Below are 17,104 nucleotides of genomic sequence, written 5' to 3' on the forward strand. Positions count from 1 at the left end.
AATATGTTTCGGGCCCTGAAGATCCCATCAGAGCATGTTCTGGAAGACTCCGGAGGAGAACCCAAAGTTTCAGATGTATGAACTGATCCAGGACGAGTGAGACAGATCCAGTTTAAGGGTACTGAGGTACCGGAACCGACCCGTCTGAGGAGATGAGGACATGGACACACACACTCCATCAGGAGGTAACACACACCGCTGATTTAAGCGAGTGTTTTCTCTCGATATTTGGAGAACATTTTTGTTTGATTTAAAAAATTATTTAAAACATGTTCAAATCATTTTAAGATTTTAAGACATTTCAATTTCATTACAAAATTCAGTCAAATTAAATTGAGAAATCTTTCATAAAACTTTCAAATAAAATGTTTTTTAATTTAAATTAAACATTACACAGTTACATTTTATGAAACTTTATTATGAAACTGAAATGTGTAAATCTAAAAAATAAGGCTTTTATATATTTATTTATTTATTTATATATATTTATTTATTTATATATATTTATTTATTTATTTATTTATTTTAATGAACGTGTTCATCAAATTTGAAGCTTATTTAAATTAAATAAACATTATAATACATTTTTATTACATTTTATGGTATTTTGTTATGAAACTGAAATGTGTAAATCTAAAAAATATATAAGTTTTCTATTATTATTATATTATAATAATAATAATTATTATTATTTAGTGAATCTGTTCATCAAATTTGAGCTTTGCTGTTGTTTGAGTTATTTAATTTTAAAGTAAATAAATGTGCATATTGATCTTGATTAAAACAATCTGAAGTAGACGACATCTGTATTTGTTTTGCTTTAATCTCAAATTTAATTGTTTATTTGTTTAGTTATTGTTATTGTGGTGTTTCAATGCACTGCTGGTGTAAATGTATCAGATTTGATTTGTTGATTAATGTGAGATTGAGACACTGTTGCTGTTTTAAACGTTGTGTTTGCCAGACAGACGGGAATCAACAGAGTCATCTGAAGTTAAAGGAGGTACGGATGAAGAATTCATTCATTTCAGTGTCATTTCTGCATCATTTCATTAACTGGATTAAAACTGAATGCTTTTAACTCTTTACCATTTCATTGAGCTACAGTAACACATCTGTTATTATAATCACTGCAGAGAGACTCGTTGAAAATGTAACGATCAGTCTATAAACAACTAGAGATAATCTGCTGTTTTTAAATATAACGTTTCGCAAATTACAATTACAAAATGTATTATTGTAAAAAAGATTAACTTATTATTAATATTATTGATTATTTATATATTGATAAATATATGTATATATATGTATCATTATATTATTGTTTTACATATTTACTATTTATATAATTATATTACTTATTTTTATATAATATATTTTTATTATGAATTAATATTGTTGATTATACTATAATATATTTATTATCAATTCAATTATTTATATTTTATATTATAATGTTTTATGAATTATTATTTATTGTCTATTATTATTATTATTATTGATTATATATTGATAATTATATGTATATATTTATTAGATTTTTTTACATATTTACTATTTATATAATTATATTAGTTATTTTTATAAAATATATTTATTATTAATTATTATTGTTAATTATGCTATAATATATGAATTATCAATTTGATTATGTATATTATAATTGTTATTATTTATTGTCTATTATGATTATTTATATATTGATAATTATATGTATTATTAGATTTTTTTACATATTTACAATTTATATAATTACATTACTTATTTTTATATAATATATTTATTATTAATTATTATTGTTAATTATACTATAATATATTAAATATATATAATGGTTTATGAATTATTATTTATTGTCTATTATTATTATTATTATTATTGATTTATTATTGTTCATAACCGAGTGTTGAGAAAATTGCAAGTATTATGAATTAATAATTTAAAATAATATAAAATAAATCCTCAGCTTTAGTAATAGACTGAGATTTCCATAATCTCACTTTGATGCACAAACTTGTAAATCAACCAGTTTTATCATATTTAGCTTGTAAAGCTGTTTACTTTCACTGAAGGATGCGTTCACTTTTGCTAGATACTTTTTGCTCACCATTTTGATATGGCACATGTGATCTCCATGTAGTCTTTACATCCCTGCATATGAACAGAATAAATGATAAAGGACACACACACACACACATGATGTTGACGGCATCATATAGTGACTTTGAGTTTGTTGTGTAGGTGATCAGCTGCACACAGTCAGACTGTCACTGTAAGTGTTTCCTGCCCGGACGGCATCACATCAGGTCATGTGATCGCTGCACGCACGGCTGGGTCGCCCACGGTATGACACGTGTTTGTGTGTGTCATTGTCTTCATCGGTGACTTAGTCCAATAAAGTAAAGTTGTCCATTACATGTCACGACTTCTGAATGTATTTTTGTTTCTCTGTTGTGTAGCTGTTGGTGAGATGTGCAGTCCAGCTGCTGCCGTGTGTTCAGGGCAGGCGGAGATCGCTCAGAGTCACGTGGTGTTTGACATCAGCAGTCTGATTCTGTACGGGACACAGGCACTTCCTGTGCAGATGAAGATCCTGCTGGACCGTCTGTTCAGTGTGCTCACACACACACAGGTGCTGGACATCATACACACACTCGGCTGGACACTGCGGGACTATGTGAGAGGATATATGCTACAGGTAACACACACAAACCCTCTGAAAGTTCAGCAGCTAATTGCCCCTCCTACTTAGACTGGAAGAGATCATTTGATTGATATCCAGTGGGCTGTTCAGACCAAATGTGTTCTTGCGTTAAAATAGCTTTACCCAACACTTTAAACACAGTGTTTTTAAGAGTTGAATGCTTTAACTTTACAAGGGGTCTAAGAAACGTGGTGCTCATGCGTGAGATGCTTCATAACCGTCAAAGATGTCCGTCTAGTGCATGCTTACATAGAAGAACACTCAATATACAGACTTGAGCCCCACCAGCTGGTAGTCCTGCTGATCAACCATCTCGGCCAGTTTAAACCAGCTAGAAACCACGTACAACCATCTGTAAACGCTTTCTTTCACCTGTTAGTTGTAATATGCACACGGATATGTAGAAGAGTTTGCACTCCTAAGATCATGTTATATTTCATTAGGGGTCAAGCCCCTTGTTTTCTTCTTCTTCCGCTCTTGAGTAAACAGCAGCCCATAGAAGGACTTGTGGGAAAGTTATGAAATTTGGCACACCGGTAGAGGACAGTCTGATCTGTTACCACAGCAAATTTGGCGTCTCTACCTCAAACCCTGTAGCGCCACCAACTGCCCAAATTTGCACTCATGTTTATGTAAATAACTTTTGAACCGTGAATCCTAGAAACAAAAATTAAAAGACAAATAATGTTTTCCTCTGATTCCTTGGCTCAAGACGATTCGATTGCACACTATCACTATCACCTATTTTCCATCATTTTGCGCTTACGACAAAAAGTTATTAACAGAATTTTGATAAATCATAACGTTTTCGAATGGCGCTTCAACGAATTTGGCGAAGAACACCCAAAATGTAACTTGAGGCTGTATCTCCACTATGCTTTGAGGGATTGGGACAAAAGTTGGTACCTGTCATTCATTATAATGCATTACACTCTAAAGTATGACTATAAACAGTGGAAGTGTTATAATGTATTATAACTGTAGTTATTATTATTTATGAGGAGTTATAACTTATTATAAGGTGTATTATGAGACATTATGAATTCATTATAATGCATTACACTCTAAAGTATAACTATAAACAGTGGAAGTGTTATAATGTATTATAACTGTAGTTATTATTATTTATGAGGAGTTATAACTTATTATGAGGTGTATTATGAGACATTATGAATTCATTATAATGCATTACACTCTAAAGTATAACTATAAACAGTGGAAGTGTTATAATGTATTATAACTGTAGTTATTATTGTTTATGAGGAGTTATAACTTATTATAAGGTGTATTATGAGACATTATGAATTCATTATAATGCATTACACTCTAAAGTATAACTATAAACAGTGGAAGTGTTATAATGTCTTATAACTGTAGTTATTATTGTTTATGAGGAGTTATAACTTATTATAAGGTGTATTATGAGACATTATGAATTAATTATAATGCATTACACTCTAAAGTATAACTATGAACAGAGGAAGTGTTATAATGTATTATAACTGTAGTTATTATTATTTATGAGAAGTTATAACTTATTATAAGGTGTATTATGAGACATTATGAATTCATTATAATGCATTACACTCTAAAGTATAACTATAAACAGTGGAAGTGTTATAATGTATTATAACTGTAGTTATTATTATTTATGAGGAGTTATAACTTATTATGAGGTGTATTATGAGACATTATGAATTAATTATAATGCATTACACTCTAAAGTATAACTATAAACAGTGGAAGTGTTATAATGTATTATAACTGTAGTTATTATTATTTATGAGAAGTTATAACTTATTATAAGGTGTATTATGAGACATTATGAATTCATTATAATGCATTACACTCTAAAGTATAACTATAAACAGTGGAAGTGTTATAATGTATTATAACTGTAGTTATTATTGTTTATGAGGAGTTATAACTTATTATAAGGTGTATTATGAGACATTATGAATTCATTATAATGCATTACACTCTAAAGTATAACTATAAACAGGGAAGTGTTATAATGTATTATAACTGTAGTTATTATTGTTTATGAGGAGTTATAACTTATTATAAGGTGTATTATGAGACATTATGAATTAATTATAATGCATTACACTCTAAAGTATAACTATAAACAGTGGAAGTGTTATAATGTATTATAACTGTAGTTATTATTGTTTATGAGGAGTTATAACTTATTATAAGGTGTATTATGAGACATTATGAATTCATTATAATGCATTACACTCTAAAGTATAACTATAAACAGGGAAGTGTTATAATGTATTATAACTGTAGTTATTATTGTTTATGAGGAGTTATAACTTATTATAAGGTGTATTATGAGACATTATGAATTAATTATAATGCATTACACTCTAAAGTATAACTATAAACAGGGAAGTGTTATAATGCTGCTATAACTGTAGTTATTATTATTTATGAGAAGTTATAACTTATTATAAGGTGTGTTATGAGACATTATGAATTCATTATAATCGCTACACTCTAAAGTATAAATATAAACAGAAGAAGTGTTATAATGTATTATAACTGTAGTTATTATTATTTATGAGGAGTTATAACTTATTATAAGGTGTATTATGAGACATTATGAATTCATTATAATGCATTACACTCTAAAGTATAACTATAAACAGGAGAAGTGTTATAATGTATTATAACTGTAGTTATTATTATTTATGAGAAGTTATAACTTATTATAAGGCGTATTATGAGACATTATGAATTCATTATAATGCATTACAATGCATTATAAATATGGGCTTCAAAGAAAGTCCTGTCTGAAATATTATATCATTTATGTTTAGGACTCCATGGGGACTGTTCTGGATCGTTGGGTGACCATGACCCCAGATGATGAGGTCGTGACCCTGCAGCAGTTTTTGCGTTTTGGGGAAACAAAATCCATCGTGGAGCTCATGGTTGTTGCGAAACAGCAGATCCACCTGGAAACTCCAGACCGAGTCTCTAAAACAGCCGGTACTGATTCTGATATCTGCACTTACGCTGAGAGCAACAGACTCCATCGCAGTTCCACGTTTAAGCCGAGAAATCAATCGCCCTCCAGCTTGCAGCACTTCAAGAATCTTCCAGGAGAAAATCTAGCGTTCCTCCAACCGTTTCACTACATCAGTCCGTCGACAACCCCTCTGTTTCAATCCCGACAAACTCTCCCTGTGGAACATCATCCCACAACCCAACAACTGCAACGCCTTGGACGGCTGACACCAGAGCTCAGAGGAGACAACACGCCAAGAATCAGAAACAGAGGATCTAAATGGAATTCCAACAAAACCTTCGCCAGGTCACCAAAATGCTCCCTATGGCTGACCATCGAAGTTGGCGTACCTCAACACTGAAGTTCAATTGTTGAAAGTCGACTCCTCAGTCCCTGATTCTTCCTCTTCGGTCACGCAGGAACGCCGTCCAGGATCGTCCTTGAGCAAGGGTCGCGTGAGCTGCAACACGTGCGCTAAGACGTTTTACGACAAAGGAACACTGAAGATCCACTTCAACGCCGTACACTTGAAGATTAAACACTGCTGTACCATCAAGGCTGTAACATGATGTTCAGTTCTCTGCGCAGTCGAAACAGACACAGCGCAAACCCAAACCCACGGTTACACGCTTCGGCGCAGCACCCAACGCAGTTGTCCATCCAGCCCAGACGTAGTGAGATGTTCGTCGCTCAACCCTTTATGAACACCACTCCACCTGTTTCCATGTCAACACGCCTTTTGGTTTCCACAGCAAACAACAACACTGTAATGACTGACCAACTAAAACATCAAAGTGGCTCTGGATCAGGAGGAGGTACAGGGCATCTCACAGCCAATCAGAATGGCCTCGCTGATATGATTGACATGATGCCTAAAAAGAAGCGACGCAAGTCCAGCACGCCTTTGAAGATCAAGCGAGAGAATCGCCATGACAATCACGATGAGGATGACAAAGATGACAAACGTTTTAAACTCCCAGTGAATAAACTGATGAACAGTCGGTCACAAAGACAATCACTCAGCAGTCTCCTCGCGGGCAACAAACATCATTCTATCAACAATCCCATCAGCTACAGTGTATCAGATCAGGACTGTTACGACACTGATCTATAACCGACACTCATTTACACAAAAGAAACACCTTCACAAGACACCGGCTGTGGTTGTCATAGTAACACCCATGTTGATAAACGTGTGTATAAAGTGAGAGATTCCAGGAGGATTGCGTGATAAATGGAAAGAGAGAGGAAGAACAGGAGGAAACCAGAGATGGGACCCCAACTATGACCATAGAGGTCATCACCATAGCAAACTGTGACTGACTAGAGAGGTGTCCAAAATAGCTCACTTGTTCACTCAAATGCTGTTTCCTATATAGTGGGATTGCCCTATATCAGGCAATGAGTGAACCGAAAGAGCGAGTGAATTCGGACGCTGACATGTATACACAGAGCGTCGGAAAGAAAACCCAGAAACAACTTCATCATATTCTACTTTTATCTTACATGTATAACAACAAAAGTAATACTTCTTATTCTTGTAAAATGGTATATATACAATAAATCTTCATTCTGTTTGTCATGTTTAATATATATTTTCATAATGATTAAAATAATAATACTGCCGGGGGTCGGGGTATCTCAGCAAGTATTGACGTTGATTATCACACCTGGAGTCATGACTTTGAATCCAGGGTGTGCTGAGTGACTCCAGCCAGGTCAATCACGATGAGGATGATGATGTCAAAGATGATGGACATTTTAAACTCCCAGTGAAAAAAACTGATGAACAGTCGGTCGCAAAGACAATCAGTCAGCAGTCTCCGTGCCAACAAACATCATTCTATCAACAATCCCATCAGCTACAGTGTATCAGATCAGGACTGTTACAACACTGATCTATATAGCAGACATACACATTTAACTCGTGACTTTATTATACCTGCTGCGTGTTGTTGGTGTAATGAGTATTTTCCCCCTTCTCTCTTCAGGCTGTCTCACTGCAGTAATAGAGAGGAAGGTTGTGCAGTTCTGGTTTCAGATCTGAGATCAAACCCTTCACACCTGAGAGAGCTAAACCTGAATTATAACCAAGAGACTCTGGAGTGAAACTGCTGTCTGATCTACTGGAGGATTCTCACTGTACAGTGAAACAACTACATTTTGCCTTCTCTCTCTCACTCATATATACTTTATGATGCTGATGCATTGTGATTGACATGTGACAGAAACTGCATCATAGGGAGGATCCTAAAGATTGGGGTGGTCTGGGTATCTCGGCGAGTATTGACGCTGACTATCACACCTGGAGTCATGAGTTTGAATCCAGGGCGTGCTGAGTGACTCCAGTCAGGTCTCCTTAGCAACCAAATTGTCCCGGTTGCTAGGGAGGGTAGAGTCACATGGGGTAACGTCCTTGTGGTCGCTATAATGTGGTTCTCGCTCTCGGTGGGGCGTGTGGTGAGTTGTGTGTGGATGCCGCGGAGAATAGCGTGAAGCCTCCACACTCGCTATGTCTCCACGGTAACACGCTCAACATGTCATGTGATAAGATGCACGTATTAACGTCTCAGACGCTGAGGCAACTCTTCCACCCGAATTGAGTCATTTGATAAACAGTGTTGCAGAATGAAACTAACTCTTTAGAATATTGTGCTACTACATAAAAATGTCACTAAATTAATAGTTACTTTTTATGGAAAGTACAACATTAAGCTTCTTTTGCATTACTTTTTCATATTGTACAACTTGAACGTTTTCAATGCTACCAAAATGTTTTAAAAATAGTTTGTCTCAAATAAAACTACTTGTTTATTATAAAACATTTTAAAAATGTAGAGGGATTTTAGAAATTAAGACATTTTCTCTGTGCACACAAACCATGTAGGATGTTGCTCGTAGTCACTGATCCAGAGTCAGCTTTTCTCATCCCACTCTCCCAGTTACGGGAGCTGTATCATTGAGCACTTCGCTACATATGTCATCGAATTGAGCTGAGCTTCACCCTGTATATGATGTCGAGCGTAGGGAAGGCTAGCCATATAATACATCTTCCTAAGACTTTTAAGCAGCACGTATTTACTCATGAATCAACTTCACTCACTCGAATATTAAATGTGTTCACACGGAGTACATCAGATGCACTAGTAGTCCGTGTAGGAGCTGCACTTATATGCTGCTTGTATCCATAGAAAATAGTTGCCCATGAAAGTGTTCCAAACATGGCCTCCTAGTGGACTGACTTGCCTTGAAAGGGACTTTGATTATAGTCATATGCAAAATTGGATCAAAAGTGTCATCGTTACAGGCTTTTCTAAAGTTCTGATAGGTTACAACTTCAGCTATTTAAAATAAAGATAATAAAAAGACATAATCATAAAAAACAGAGTTAAACGCACTGATTAACCATAAATGAGGATGATAAGAAGGCAATATGTAAAGTAAAAGGGGATCAAAAATTCACACTGGATTCCACTAAAGTGTTCAGATTTATATTGCTTCCCCAGCAATGTTTTTTGTCATTTTTAAAACATAAATCTGAGGGTGGGCTAAAAGATGACTCTGCACATTGTCTTTAGAACTACATTACCCATCATGCACTACCCACACATCCAACATCATCTCCTCCCACGCAGCTTTGCACTAATTTTACTCCTAATGCAGGAAAAGCAGAGGTGTAGAAAAGAAATGCATAACTTGTTTAAAAAAAGTAACTCTGATATTAAGGTTTAAAATAAAATACAAATATCTCATTACTTGTTACTTGATGTGGGTTACTTATCCCTTACCCCAAACACTTTTGATAAGTACAGAGCCCCTAGAGGCATGGCGATTTCCACGTCTGTGTTCCTGGAATAAATTTACCATAGTTTTACTACAGTATCCATATTTTATCCCTGATATTCATAGAGAGATATAGTAATAATACAGGAAAATGAAAACCATGCACTTTCAAAAAATCCTGTTGTTTAAAAAAAAAAAAACTGGCAGTTGTGGTTGCCAGTAAAATTATGTAAAAAATACAGTAAAAATGTAAAATTCTGTACATTTTACAGTTGAAAACTTGCAAATAACTTTGAATTTCCCTTAGTTAACAGTGTCATTTTATATGTTTAACAGCATGAAACGGTACTTTTACGTAAACTATTGTGAAATGTATGGCTTAAAAACAATAGTTCATGTATGATGTAGAGGATTAGGGCCAAGCAATAATAAAAAAATAAAGCCATCTCGAGAATAAAGTCATTATAATGTGAGATTAAACTCAAGTAAATTTCGAGAAAAAAAGTCTAAATACAATCTTGAGAATGAACTCATTAAATATCGAGAATAAAGTCGCTTGTGTTTCGAGAAAAACTTGTTAAATTTAATCTCGCATTATAATGACTTTAATCTCGAGATGGTTTTATTTTTTCATTATTGCTTGGCCCTAATCCTCTTCCTGCATATGTGTGACTAATCTACTTTTGATTATATTTTATTGAAGTTATGTACATTGGGGTGTTTCATGTTACATTTCATGTTGTTTAGTTAATGTTTATTGCATTATATTAGTTTAATGTCTTAAACATTGTCAGTATTTTTACAGTAGAGAAAATTCAAAAATACTAAAAATGTATATTATTTGAAAATACCCAGTAGATAGCGTAAAATGAGGTAGGAACACTTTGCACAAAAAAAAAATTACTATAAGAAATTTTACTTGTAGAGCAATGAATGTGGTGTGTTGGTGATTTTAAGTGGATTTAAGACCTCAGTTTCCATCAAATGCCCTTACAGAGGTGTCCCAACAGAGGTGTCCCAACAGAGGTGTCCCAACAAAGGTGTCCCAACAGAGGTGTCTCAACAGAGGTGTCCCAACAGAGGTGTCCCAACAGAGGTGTCCCAACAGAGGTGCCCTAACAGAGGTGTCCCAACAGAGGTGTCCCAACAGAGGTGCCCCAACAGAGGTGCCCCAACAGAGGTGTCCCAACAGAGGTGTCCCAACAGAGGTGTCCCAACAGAGGTGTCCCAACAGAGGTGTCCCAACAGAGGTGTCCCAACAGAGGTGTCCCAACAGAGGTGTCCCAACAGAGGTGTCTCAACAGAGGTGTCCCAACAGAGGTGTCCCAACAGAGGTGTCCCAACAGAGGTGCCCCAACAGAGGTGCCCCAACAGAGGTGTCCCAACAGAGGTGCCCCAACAGAGGTGCCCCAACAGAGGTGCCCCAACAGAGGTGTCCCAACAGAGGTGCCCCAACAGAGGTGTCCCAACAGAGGTGTCCCAACAGAGGTGTCCAAACAGAGGTGTCCCAACAGAGGTGCCCCAACAGAGGTGCCCCAACAGAGGTGCCCCAACAGAGGTGTTCCAACAGAGGTGTTCCAACAGAGGTGTCCCAACAGAGGTGCCCTAACAGAGGTGCCCCACAGGTGTCTTTTATTTAAAATCTAGCACTTCCTTTTGTGAAACGTTTTGCTTGAAATGTGTGCTTATGCTGTTTGTTATTCGAGACATTTTTGAATTAGTGTCCCAATACAGTGACAGTGAATGGTGACTGAGACTGCCATTCTGTCCACCGCATCTCCTTTTGTGTTTCACAGAAGAAGAAAATCAGCCTAAGTTTTTGTTCTTTTACTGTGGATAAAGGAAAAGCGTCCTGTTGTCATGTTTGGTGAGGAGCTGTCCGTGGTGCTGAAACCGGGATCAGAAACGTTAACAGAGAGCTCTGAAATCTGATTTGTTTCTTTGTGACGGTTCTCCCGTTTATTCTCATTTGACACCTTGATTCGAATCTTTTGGGGTTCACCATCCGTGCGCGCTCAGGGCGGGTCGTGTGACGTCACGCGCGCGTTCACGCGATTAGACGCTGATTAGTTCGCGCGACCAGAACGGATATTATTTACCCCAGAATCCACACAATAACCACCGATTAAATAGGAACAAAGGGAGCACGGGAGTAACTAACGGAAATGTCTGTTGCGGGTTCAAAAAGCAGTTTCATAAAGCGACACAGGTAAGAGCCGAATCCATGTTTTAGACACGGTGATGAGTACACGAGTCATTTGATCCACATACATGTTTCTAATAGCGGAATTCTTCCGAAACTGCGTTTATTTCAGACGTTGACATTAATGTTTGCAGTCAAACGGCTAATGTGGCGTTTATGATGGTTTGAGAGCAACGAGAGAGCTGCGGGTGACTAAACACCGTCACGTGATCTCACACATGCACGTGCGTTATGTAATCGGCCGCGCGCACCGAAACAACTCTTACCTGAAGGAGAGAGAGAGAGATACTCACACAAACACTCCACACACACACACGTGTTTAACATGGATCAATATTCAGAGAGAACAGCAACAGTGTCACATCCACTGAACCTTTCGTAATGTTTTAATACTAATTTAATAATAACTAATTATTTTATTTTTTTATTTTATATATTAGTTTTGTGAATAGCACAATTAATTGTATTAATATTTAATGGTAACAAAATTTTATTACTTATATTAAAAAAATCATATTATTTTTACGATTTACTATAATATATTTTTAACTATAATTTTTTTTAGGATAAAAATATTGTGTTTTATTTTGTATATAATTTTTGTGATTAGCTTCATGTATTTTAAAAGGTAGAGATTTAATAAAGCAAATTTACAGTTTGCATGAGCTTCAACAGTAAGTGAATGTAAGAAGCCGCCACTCATGCACTAACGCATCATTAATACATCATTACCCCTTTTCTCCCAATGTTGGAATACCCAATTCCGCTACTAAGTAGGTCCTCGTGGTGGCACGGTTACCGCCTCAATCCGGGTGATGGAGGACAAGTGTCAGTTGCCTCCGCTTCTGAGACGCCAATCGAAGCATCTGATCATGTGACTCGATGTGCATGACACCGCTGAGACTCACAGCATGTGGAGACTCATGCTACTCCACGCATCCACACACAACTCACCACACTCCCATTGAGAGAACCACTAATCACCACCACGAGGAGGTTACCCCATGTGACTCTACCCTCCCTAGCAACCGGGCCAATTTGGTTACCCCATGTGACTCTACCCTCCCTAGCAACCGCCCAATTTGGTTACCTCATGTGACTCTACCCTCCCTAGCAACCGGACCAATTTGGTTACCCCATGTGACTCTACCCTCCCTAGCAACCGGGCCAATTTGGTTGCTAAGGAGACCTGACTGGAGTCACTCAGCATGCCCTGGATTCAAACTCACGACTCCAGGTGTGATAGTCAGTCTAAATAAATAGAAGTCCAAAAAGTTTAAGCTTCTATTACCACTGGTAGCTCAGCTTCTTGTATATTTTGCTCACTCTTGAATCTGGATCACAGTTTTATTGGATCTGAGCTCAGCATTGGACACTATTGATCATACAACACCTTTAAATAGGCTGGAGTGTATTCAGGGTCTGGCTCGGCAGTGGTTTGCCTCCTACATTAGAGAGAGAAGTTTATCTTATAGGAAATTGTTCCCCTTCAACAGCCCCTCTATTGTGTGGCGTGCCCCAGGGCTCTGTTCTGGGACCATCACTGTTCAGTCTATATGCTTCCACTGTGCACCATTTTTCAGACGTACACACACACACACACACACACACACACACACACACACACAGAACTTTCAAATCCTAACATTCACCTTAATCATTAAACACTTAAAGGTTGCAAACTTTTACAATATGAGAAAGGAACTAGAAATTCATCAAAATTAATTTAACTACGACATATCAGGGAATAAATCACACATACAGTCTCACACACACACACACACACACACACACACGCTCACAGTACTCACTTTTGTTGCCAGCGGTTTAGACATTAATGGCTGTGTGTTGAGTTACACTGTTATACAAGCTGTACACTCACTACTTTACATTGTAGCCAAGTGTCATTTCATCAGTGTTGTCACATGAAAAGAAATAATCAAATATTTACAAAAATGTGAGGGGTGTACTTACTTTTGTGAGATACTGTATATGTTAACAACACACAAGTTATCGAAGTTATGAAGTTTGTGTGTGTGTAGATGCATGCGCGTGCAGTGCATGCATGTGTGTGTGTGTGTGTTTTCTGTCCTGCAGAAAGTCAGTGAGAAGGTCGGAGGGCCGAGGGCACTAAACTGGACGATGACTTCAAAGAAATGGAAAAGGTACACACAGTTTAGTTTCCTTGTATGAACTTTCCGTTGATATCAGAGGACCCTTTTCACATTTCCAAGTTATGTTTTACGACTACATTTCCATGACTTTCCAAAAGCTAAACAACAAAAAGAGAGACAGTCGAAAGACAAAAGAGATGCCAAATTGACCATCACTCCCTCAGAAGTTGAATTTGAAATGGTGATGTGAATACAAAGTATAATGCTATAAATGTACACTTAATAATAAACACAGATGTGTCATCACAGTCTGTGAAAAGGGTTCACTAATTATAATTACTGCAGACAAACACAACTCTTGTTTGTGTAAACATCGGAGTGTGTTTGTGCAGAAAGTGGACGCCACGAGCAGAGCGGTGCTCGACATCATGACCAAAACCACAGAATACCTGCAGCCAAACCCCGGTGAGTGCGACTCCATTTTAACCCCTAGTAGGGGAGTGCAGGGTAAGTTTACCCACCCCCTGTATCTAGGCAACTGTGCAGATGTTTTGTCATTTGACCTTGTAAGTAGGAAGTATTCATCATTTATATCTGGCTGTGAAGAAGAGAAGCATATGGGGAAAGACGTAAGTATGTTTTTATAATGGAAGTTGTACATTTGAGGTTTAATGACTGATTAGCACAATATTAGCCCTAGAGGACTGAGCAAAATGGTCTCTATGGGGCAAAATTACCCAAATAGTTTTTACTGAAACAAACAAGTAGCAAGAAAAAGTATGAGAACCCTTTGGAATTAGCTGTTTTTATGCATTTAATTGCTCATAAAATGTGATCTTATCAAGTATAGACAAACACAATGTGCTGAAACTAACAACACACAAACAATTATAATCTTTCATGTCTTTATTGAACATTCACAGTACTGTAGGAAAATGAAGTGAACCCTTAGTCTAAAGATGACATAAAAAGCTAATTAGAGTCAGGATATGACACACCTGGCATCTGATTAATCAAACAAGATTGTAGGTGTGGGTTAAAGCTACTTTGACTTATAAAAAGCACTCAAACATTTTGAGTTTGTTATTCACAAGAAGCATCTGCTGACGTGCACCACGAGATCTCAGAAGACCTGCGATCAAGAATTGTTGCTTTGCATAAAGCTGGAAAGGGTTACAAAGTTATCTGGAAGAGTTTAGATATTCATCCGTCCACAGGTCCACAGGAGATGATTTAGTACTATAGGTACTCTCTCTAGAAGTGGCCGTTAGATATTCATCTGTCCACAGTTAGACAAACCGTCTATAAATGGAGATGATTTAGTACTATAGGTACTCTCTCTAGAAGTGGCCGTTAGATATTCGTCTGTTCACAGTTAGACAAACTGTCTATAAATGGAGATGATTTAGTACTATAGGTACTCTCACTAGACGTGGCCGTTAGATATTCATCTGTTCACAGTTAGACAAACTGTCTATAAATGGAGATGATTTAGTACTATAGGTACTCTCACTAGAAATGACCGTTAGATATTCGTCTGTCCACAGTTAGACAAACTGTCTATAAATGGAGATGATGTAGTACTATAGGTACTCTCACTAGAAGTGACCGTTAGATATTCATCTGTCCACAGTTAGACAAACTGTCTATAAATGGAGGTGATTTAGTACTATAGGTACTCTCTCTAGAAGTGGCCGTTAGATATTCATCTGTTCACAGTTAGACAAACTGTCTATAAATGGAGGTGATTTAGTACTATAGATACTCTCTCTAGAAGTGGCCGTTAGATATTCATCCGTCCACAGTTAGACAAACTGTCTATAAATGGAGATGATTTAGTACTATATGTAATCTCTCTAGAAGTGGCCGTTAGATATTCATCCGTCCACAGTTAGACAAACTGTCTATAAATGGAGATGATTTAGTACTATATGTAATCTCTCTAGAAGTGGCCAGTTAGATATTCATCCGGCCCACAGTTAGACAAACTGTCTATAAATGGAGTTGATTTAGTACTATATGTAATCTCTCTAGAAGTGGCCGATTAGATATTCATCCGGTCCACAGTTAGACAAACTGTCTATAAATGGAGATGATTTAGTACTATAGGTACTCTCACTAGAAGTGGCCGTTAGATATTCATCCGTCCACAGTTAGACAAACTGTCTATAAATGGAGATGATTTAGTACTATAGGTACTCTCACTAGAAGTGGCCGTTAGATATTCATCCGGCCCACCGTTAGACAAACTGTCTATAAATGGAGATGATTTAGTACTATAGGTACTCTCACTAGAAGTGGCCAGTTAGATATTCATCCAGCCCACCGCTAGACAAACTGTCTATAAATGGAGATGATTTAGTCCTATAGGTACTCTCACTAGAAGTGGCCGTTAGATATTCATCCGATCCACCGTTAGACAAACTGTCTATAAATGGAGATGATTTAGTACTATAGGTACTCTCTCTAGAAGTGGCCAAGTAGATATTCATCTGTCCACAGTTAGACAAACTGTCTATAAATGGAGATGATTTAGTACTATAGGTACTCTCTCTAGAAGTGGCCGTTAGATATTCATCTGTCCACAGTTAGACAAACTGTCTATAAATGGAGATGATTTAGTACTATAGGTACTCTCTCTAGAAGTGGCCGTTAGATATTCATCTGTCCACAGTTAGACAAACTGTCTATAAATGGAGATGATTTAGTACTATAAGTACTCTCACTAGAAGTGGCCGTTAGATATTCATCCGTCCACCGTTACACAGACTGTCTATAAATGGAGATGATTTAGTACTATAGGTGCTCTCTCTAGAAGTGGCCGTTAGATATTCATCTGTTCTCAGTGAGACAAACTGTCTATAAATGGAGATGATTTAGTACTATAGGTACTCTCTCTAGAAGTGGCCGTTAGATATTCGTCTGTTCACAGTTAGACAAACTGTCTATAAATGGAGATGATTTAGTACTATAGGTACTCTCTCTAGAAGTGACCGTTAGGTATTCATCCGTCCACAGTTAGACAAACTGTCTATAAATGGAGATGATTTAGTACTATAGGTACTCTCTCTAGAAGTGGCCGTTAGATATTCATCCGTCCACAGTTAGACAAACTATCTATAAATGGAGATGATTTAGTACTATAGGTACTCTCTCTAGAAGTGGCCGTTAGATATTCTTCTGTCCACAGTTAGACAAACTGTCTGTAAATGGAGATGATTTAGTACTATATGTACTCTCACTAGACGTGACCGTTAGATATTCGTCTGTCCACAGTTAGACAA

The 17,104-nt window shown here is 36.8% G+C and overlaps 2 protein-coding genes and 1 long non-coding RNA gene across 3 annotated transcripts; all 3 read left to right on the top strand.

The window, feature by feature from the left end:
- The first annotated feature begins 3 nt into the window (after nucleotides 1-3).
- On the top strand, nucleotides 4-6,081 carry LOC127618919 (zinc finger protein basonuclin-2). Its single transcript, XM_052091623.1, has 4 exons — nucleotides 4-75; nucleotides 2,242-2,380; nucleotides 2,499-2,698; nucleotides 5,530-6,081. Exons 1-4 carry the CDS (start codon nucleotides 4-6, stop codon nucleotides 6,079-6,081), a joined length of 963 nt encoding a protein of 320 aa, XP_051947583.1.
- Nucleotides 6,082-6,123: 42 nt separating this feature from the next.
- On the top strand, nucleotides 6,124-7,682 carry LOC127618784 (zinc finger protein basonuclin-1-like). Its single transcript, XM_052091426.1, has one exon. It carries the CDS (start codon nucleotides 6,286-6,288, stop codon nucleotides 6,832-6,834), a length of 549 nt encoding a protein of 182 aa, XP_051947386.1. The 5' UTR covers nucleotides 6,124-6,285; the 3' UTR covers nucleotides 6,835-7,682.
- Nucleotides 7,683-11,547: 3,865 nt separating this feature from the next.
- LOC127618794 (uncharacterized) lies at nucleotides 11,548-14,285 on the top strand. Its single transcript, XR_007967499.1, has 3 exons — nucleotides 11,548-11,712; nucleotides 13,804-13,871; nucleotides 14,213-14,285. It is a non-coding gene; the product is annotated as an uncharacterized LOC127618794 (long non-coding RNA).
- The last annotated feature ends 2,819 nt before the right edge of the window (nucleotides 14,286-17,104 follow it).

This window comes from Xyrauchen texanus, chromosome 25, assembly GCF_025860055.1.
Source record: "Xyrauchen texanus isolate HMW12.3.18 chromosome 25, RBS_HiC_50CHRs, whole genome shotgun sequence".
Classification (NCBI taxonomy): domain Eukaryota; kingdom Metazoa; phylum Chordata; class Actinopteri; order Cypriniformes; family Catostomidae; genus Xyrauchen; species Xyrauchen texanus.

What these genes read in the sequence shown, in the direction of transcription:
- LOC127618919 (XM_052091623.1), top strand. Translation starts at nt 4, where the DNA reads ATGTTTCGGGCCCTGAAGATCCCATCAGAGCATGTTCTGGAAGACTCC. An exon ending in TGTGTGTCATTGTCTTCATC is followed by an intron (nt 2,381 to 2,498) that starts GGTGACTTAGTC and finishes CTGCCGTGTGTT; the next exon opens with CAGGGCAGGCGGAGATCGCT. An exon ending in TGAGAGGATATATGCTACAG is followed by an intron (nt 2,699 to 5,529) that starts GTAACACACACA and finishes ATTTATGTTTAG; the next exon opens with GACTCCATGGGGACTGTTCT.
- LOC127618784 (XM_052091426.1), top strand. Translation starts at nt 6,286, where the DNA reads ATGATGTTCAGTTCTCTGCGCAGTCGAAACAGACACAGCGCAAACCCA.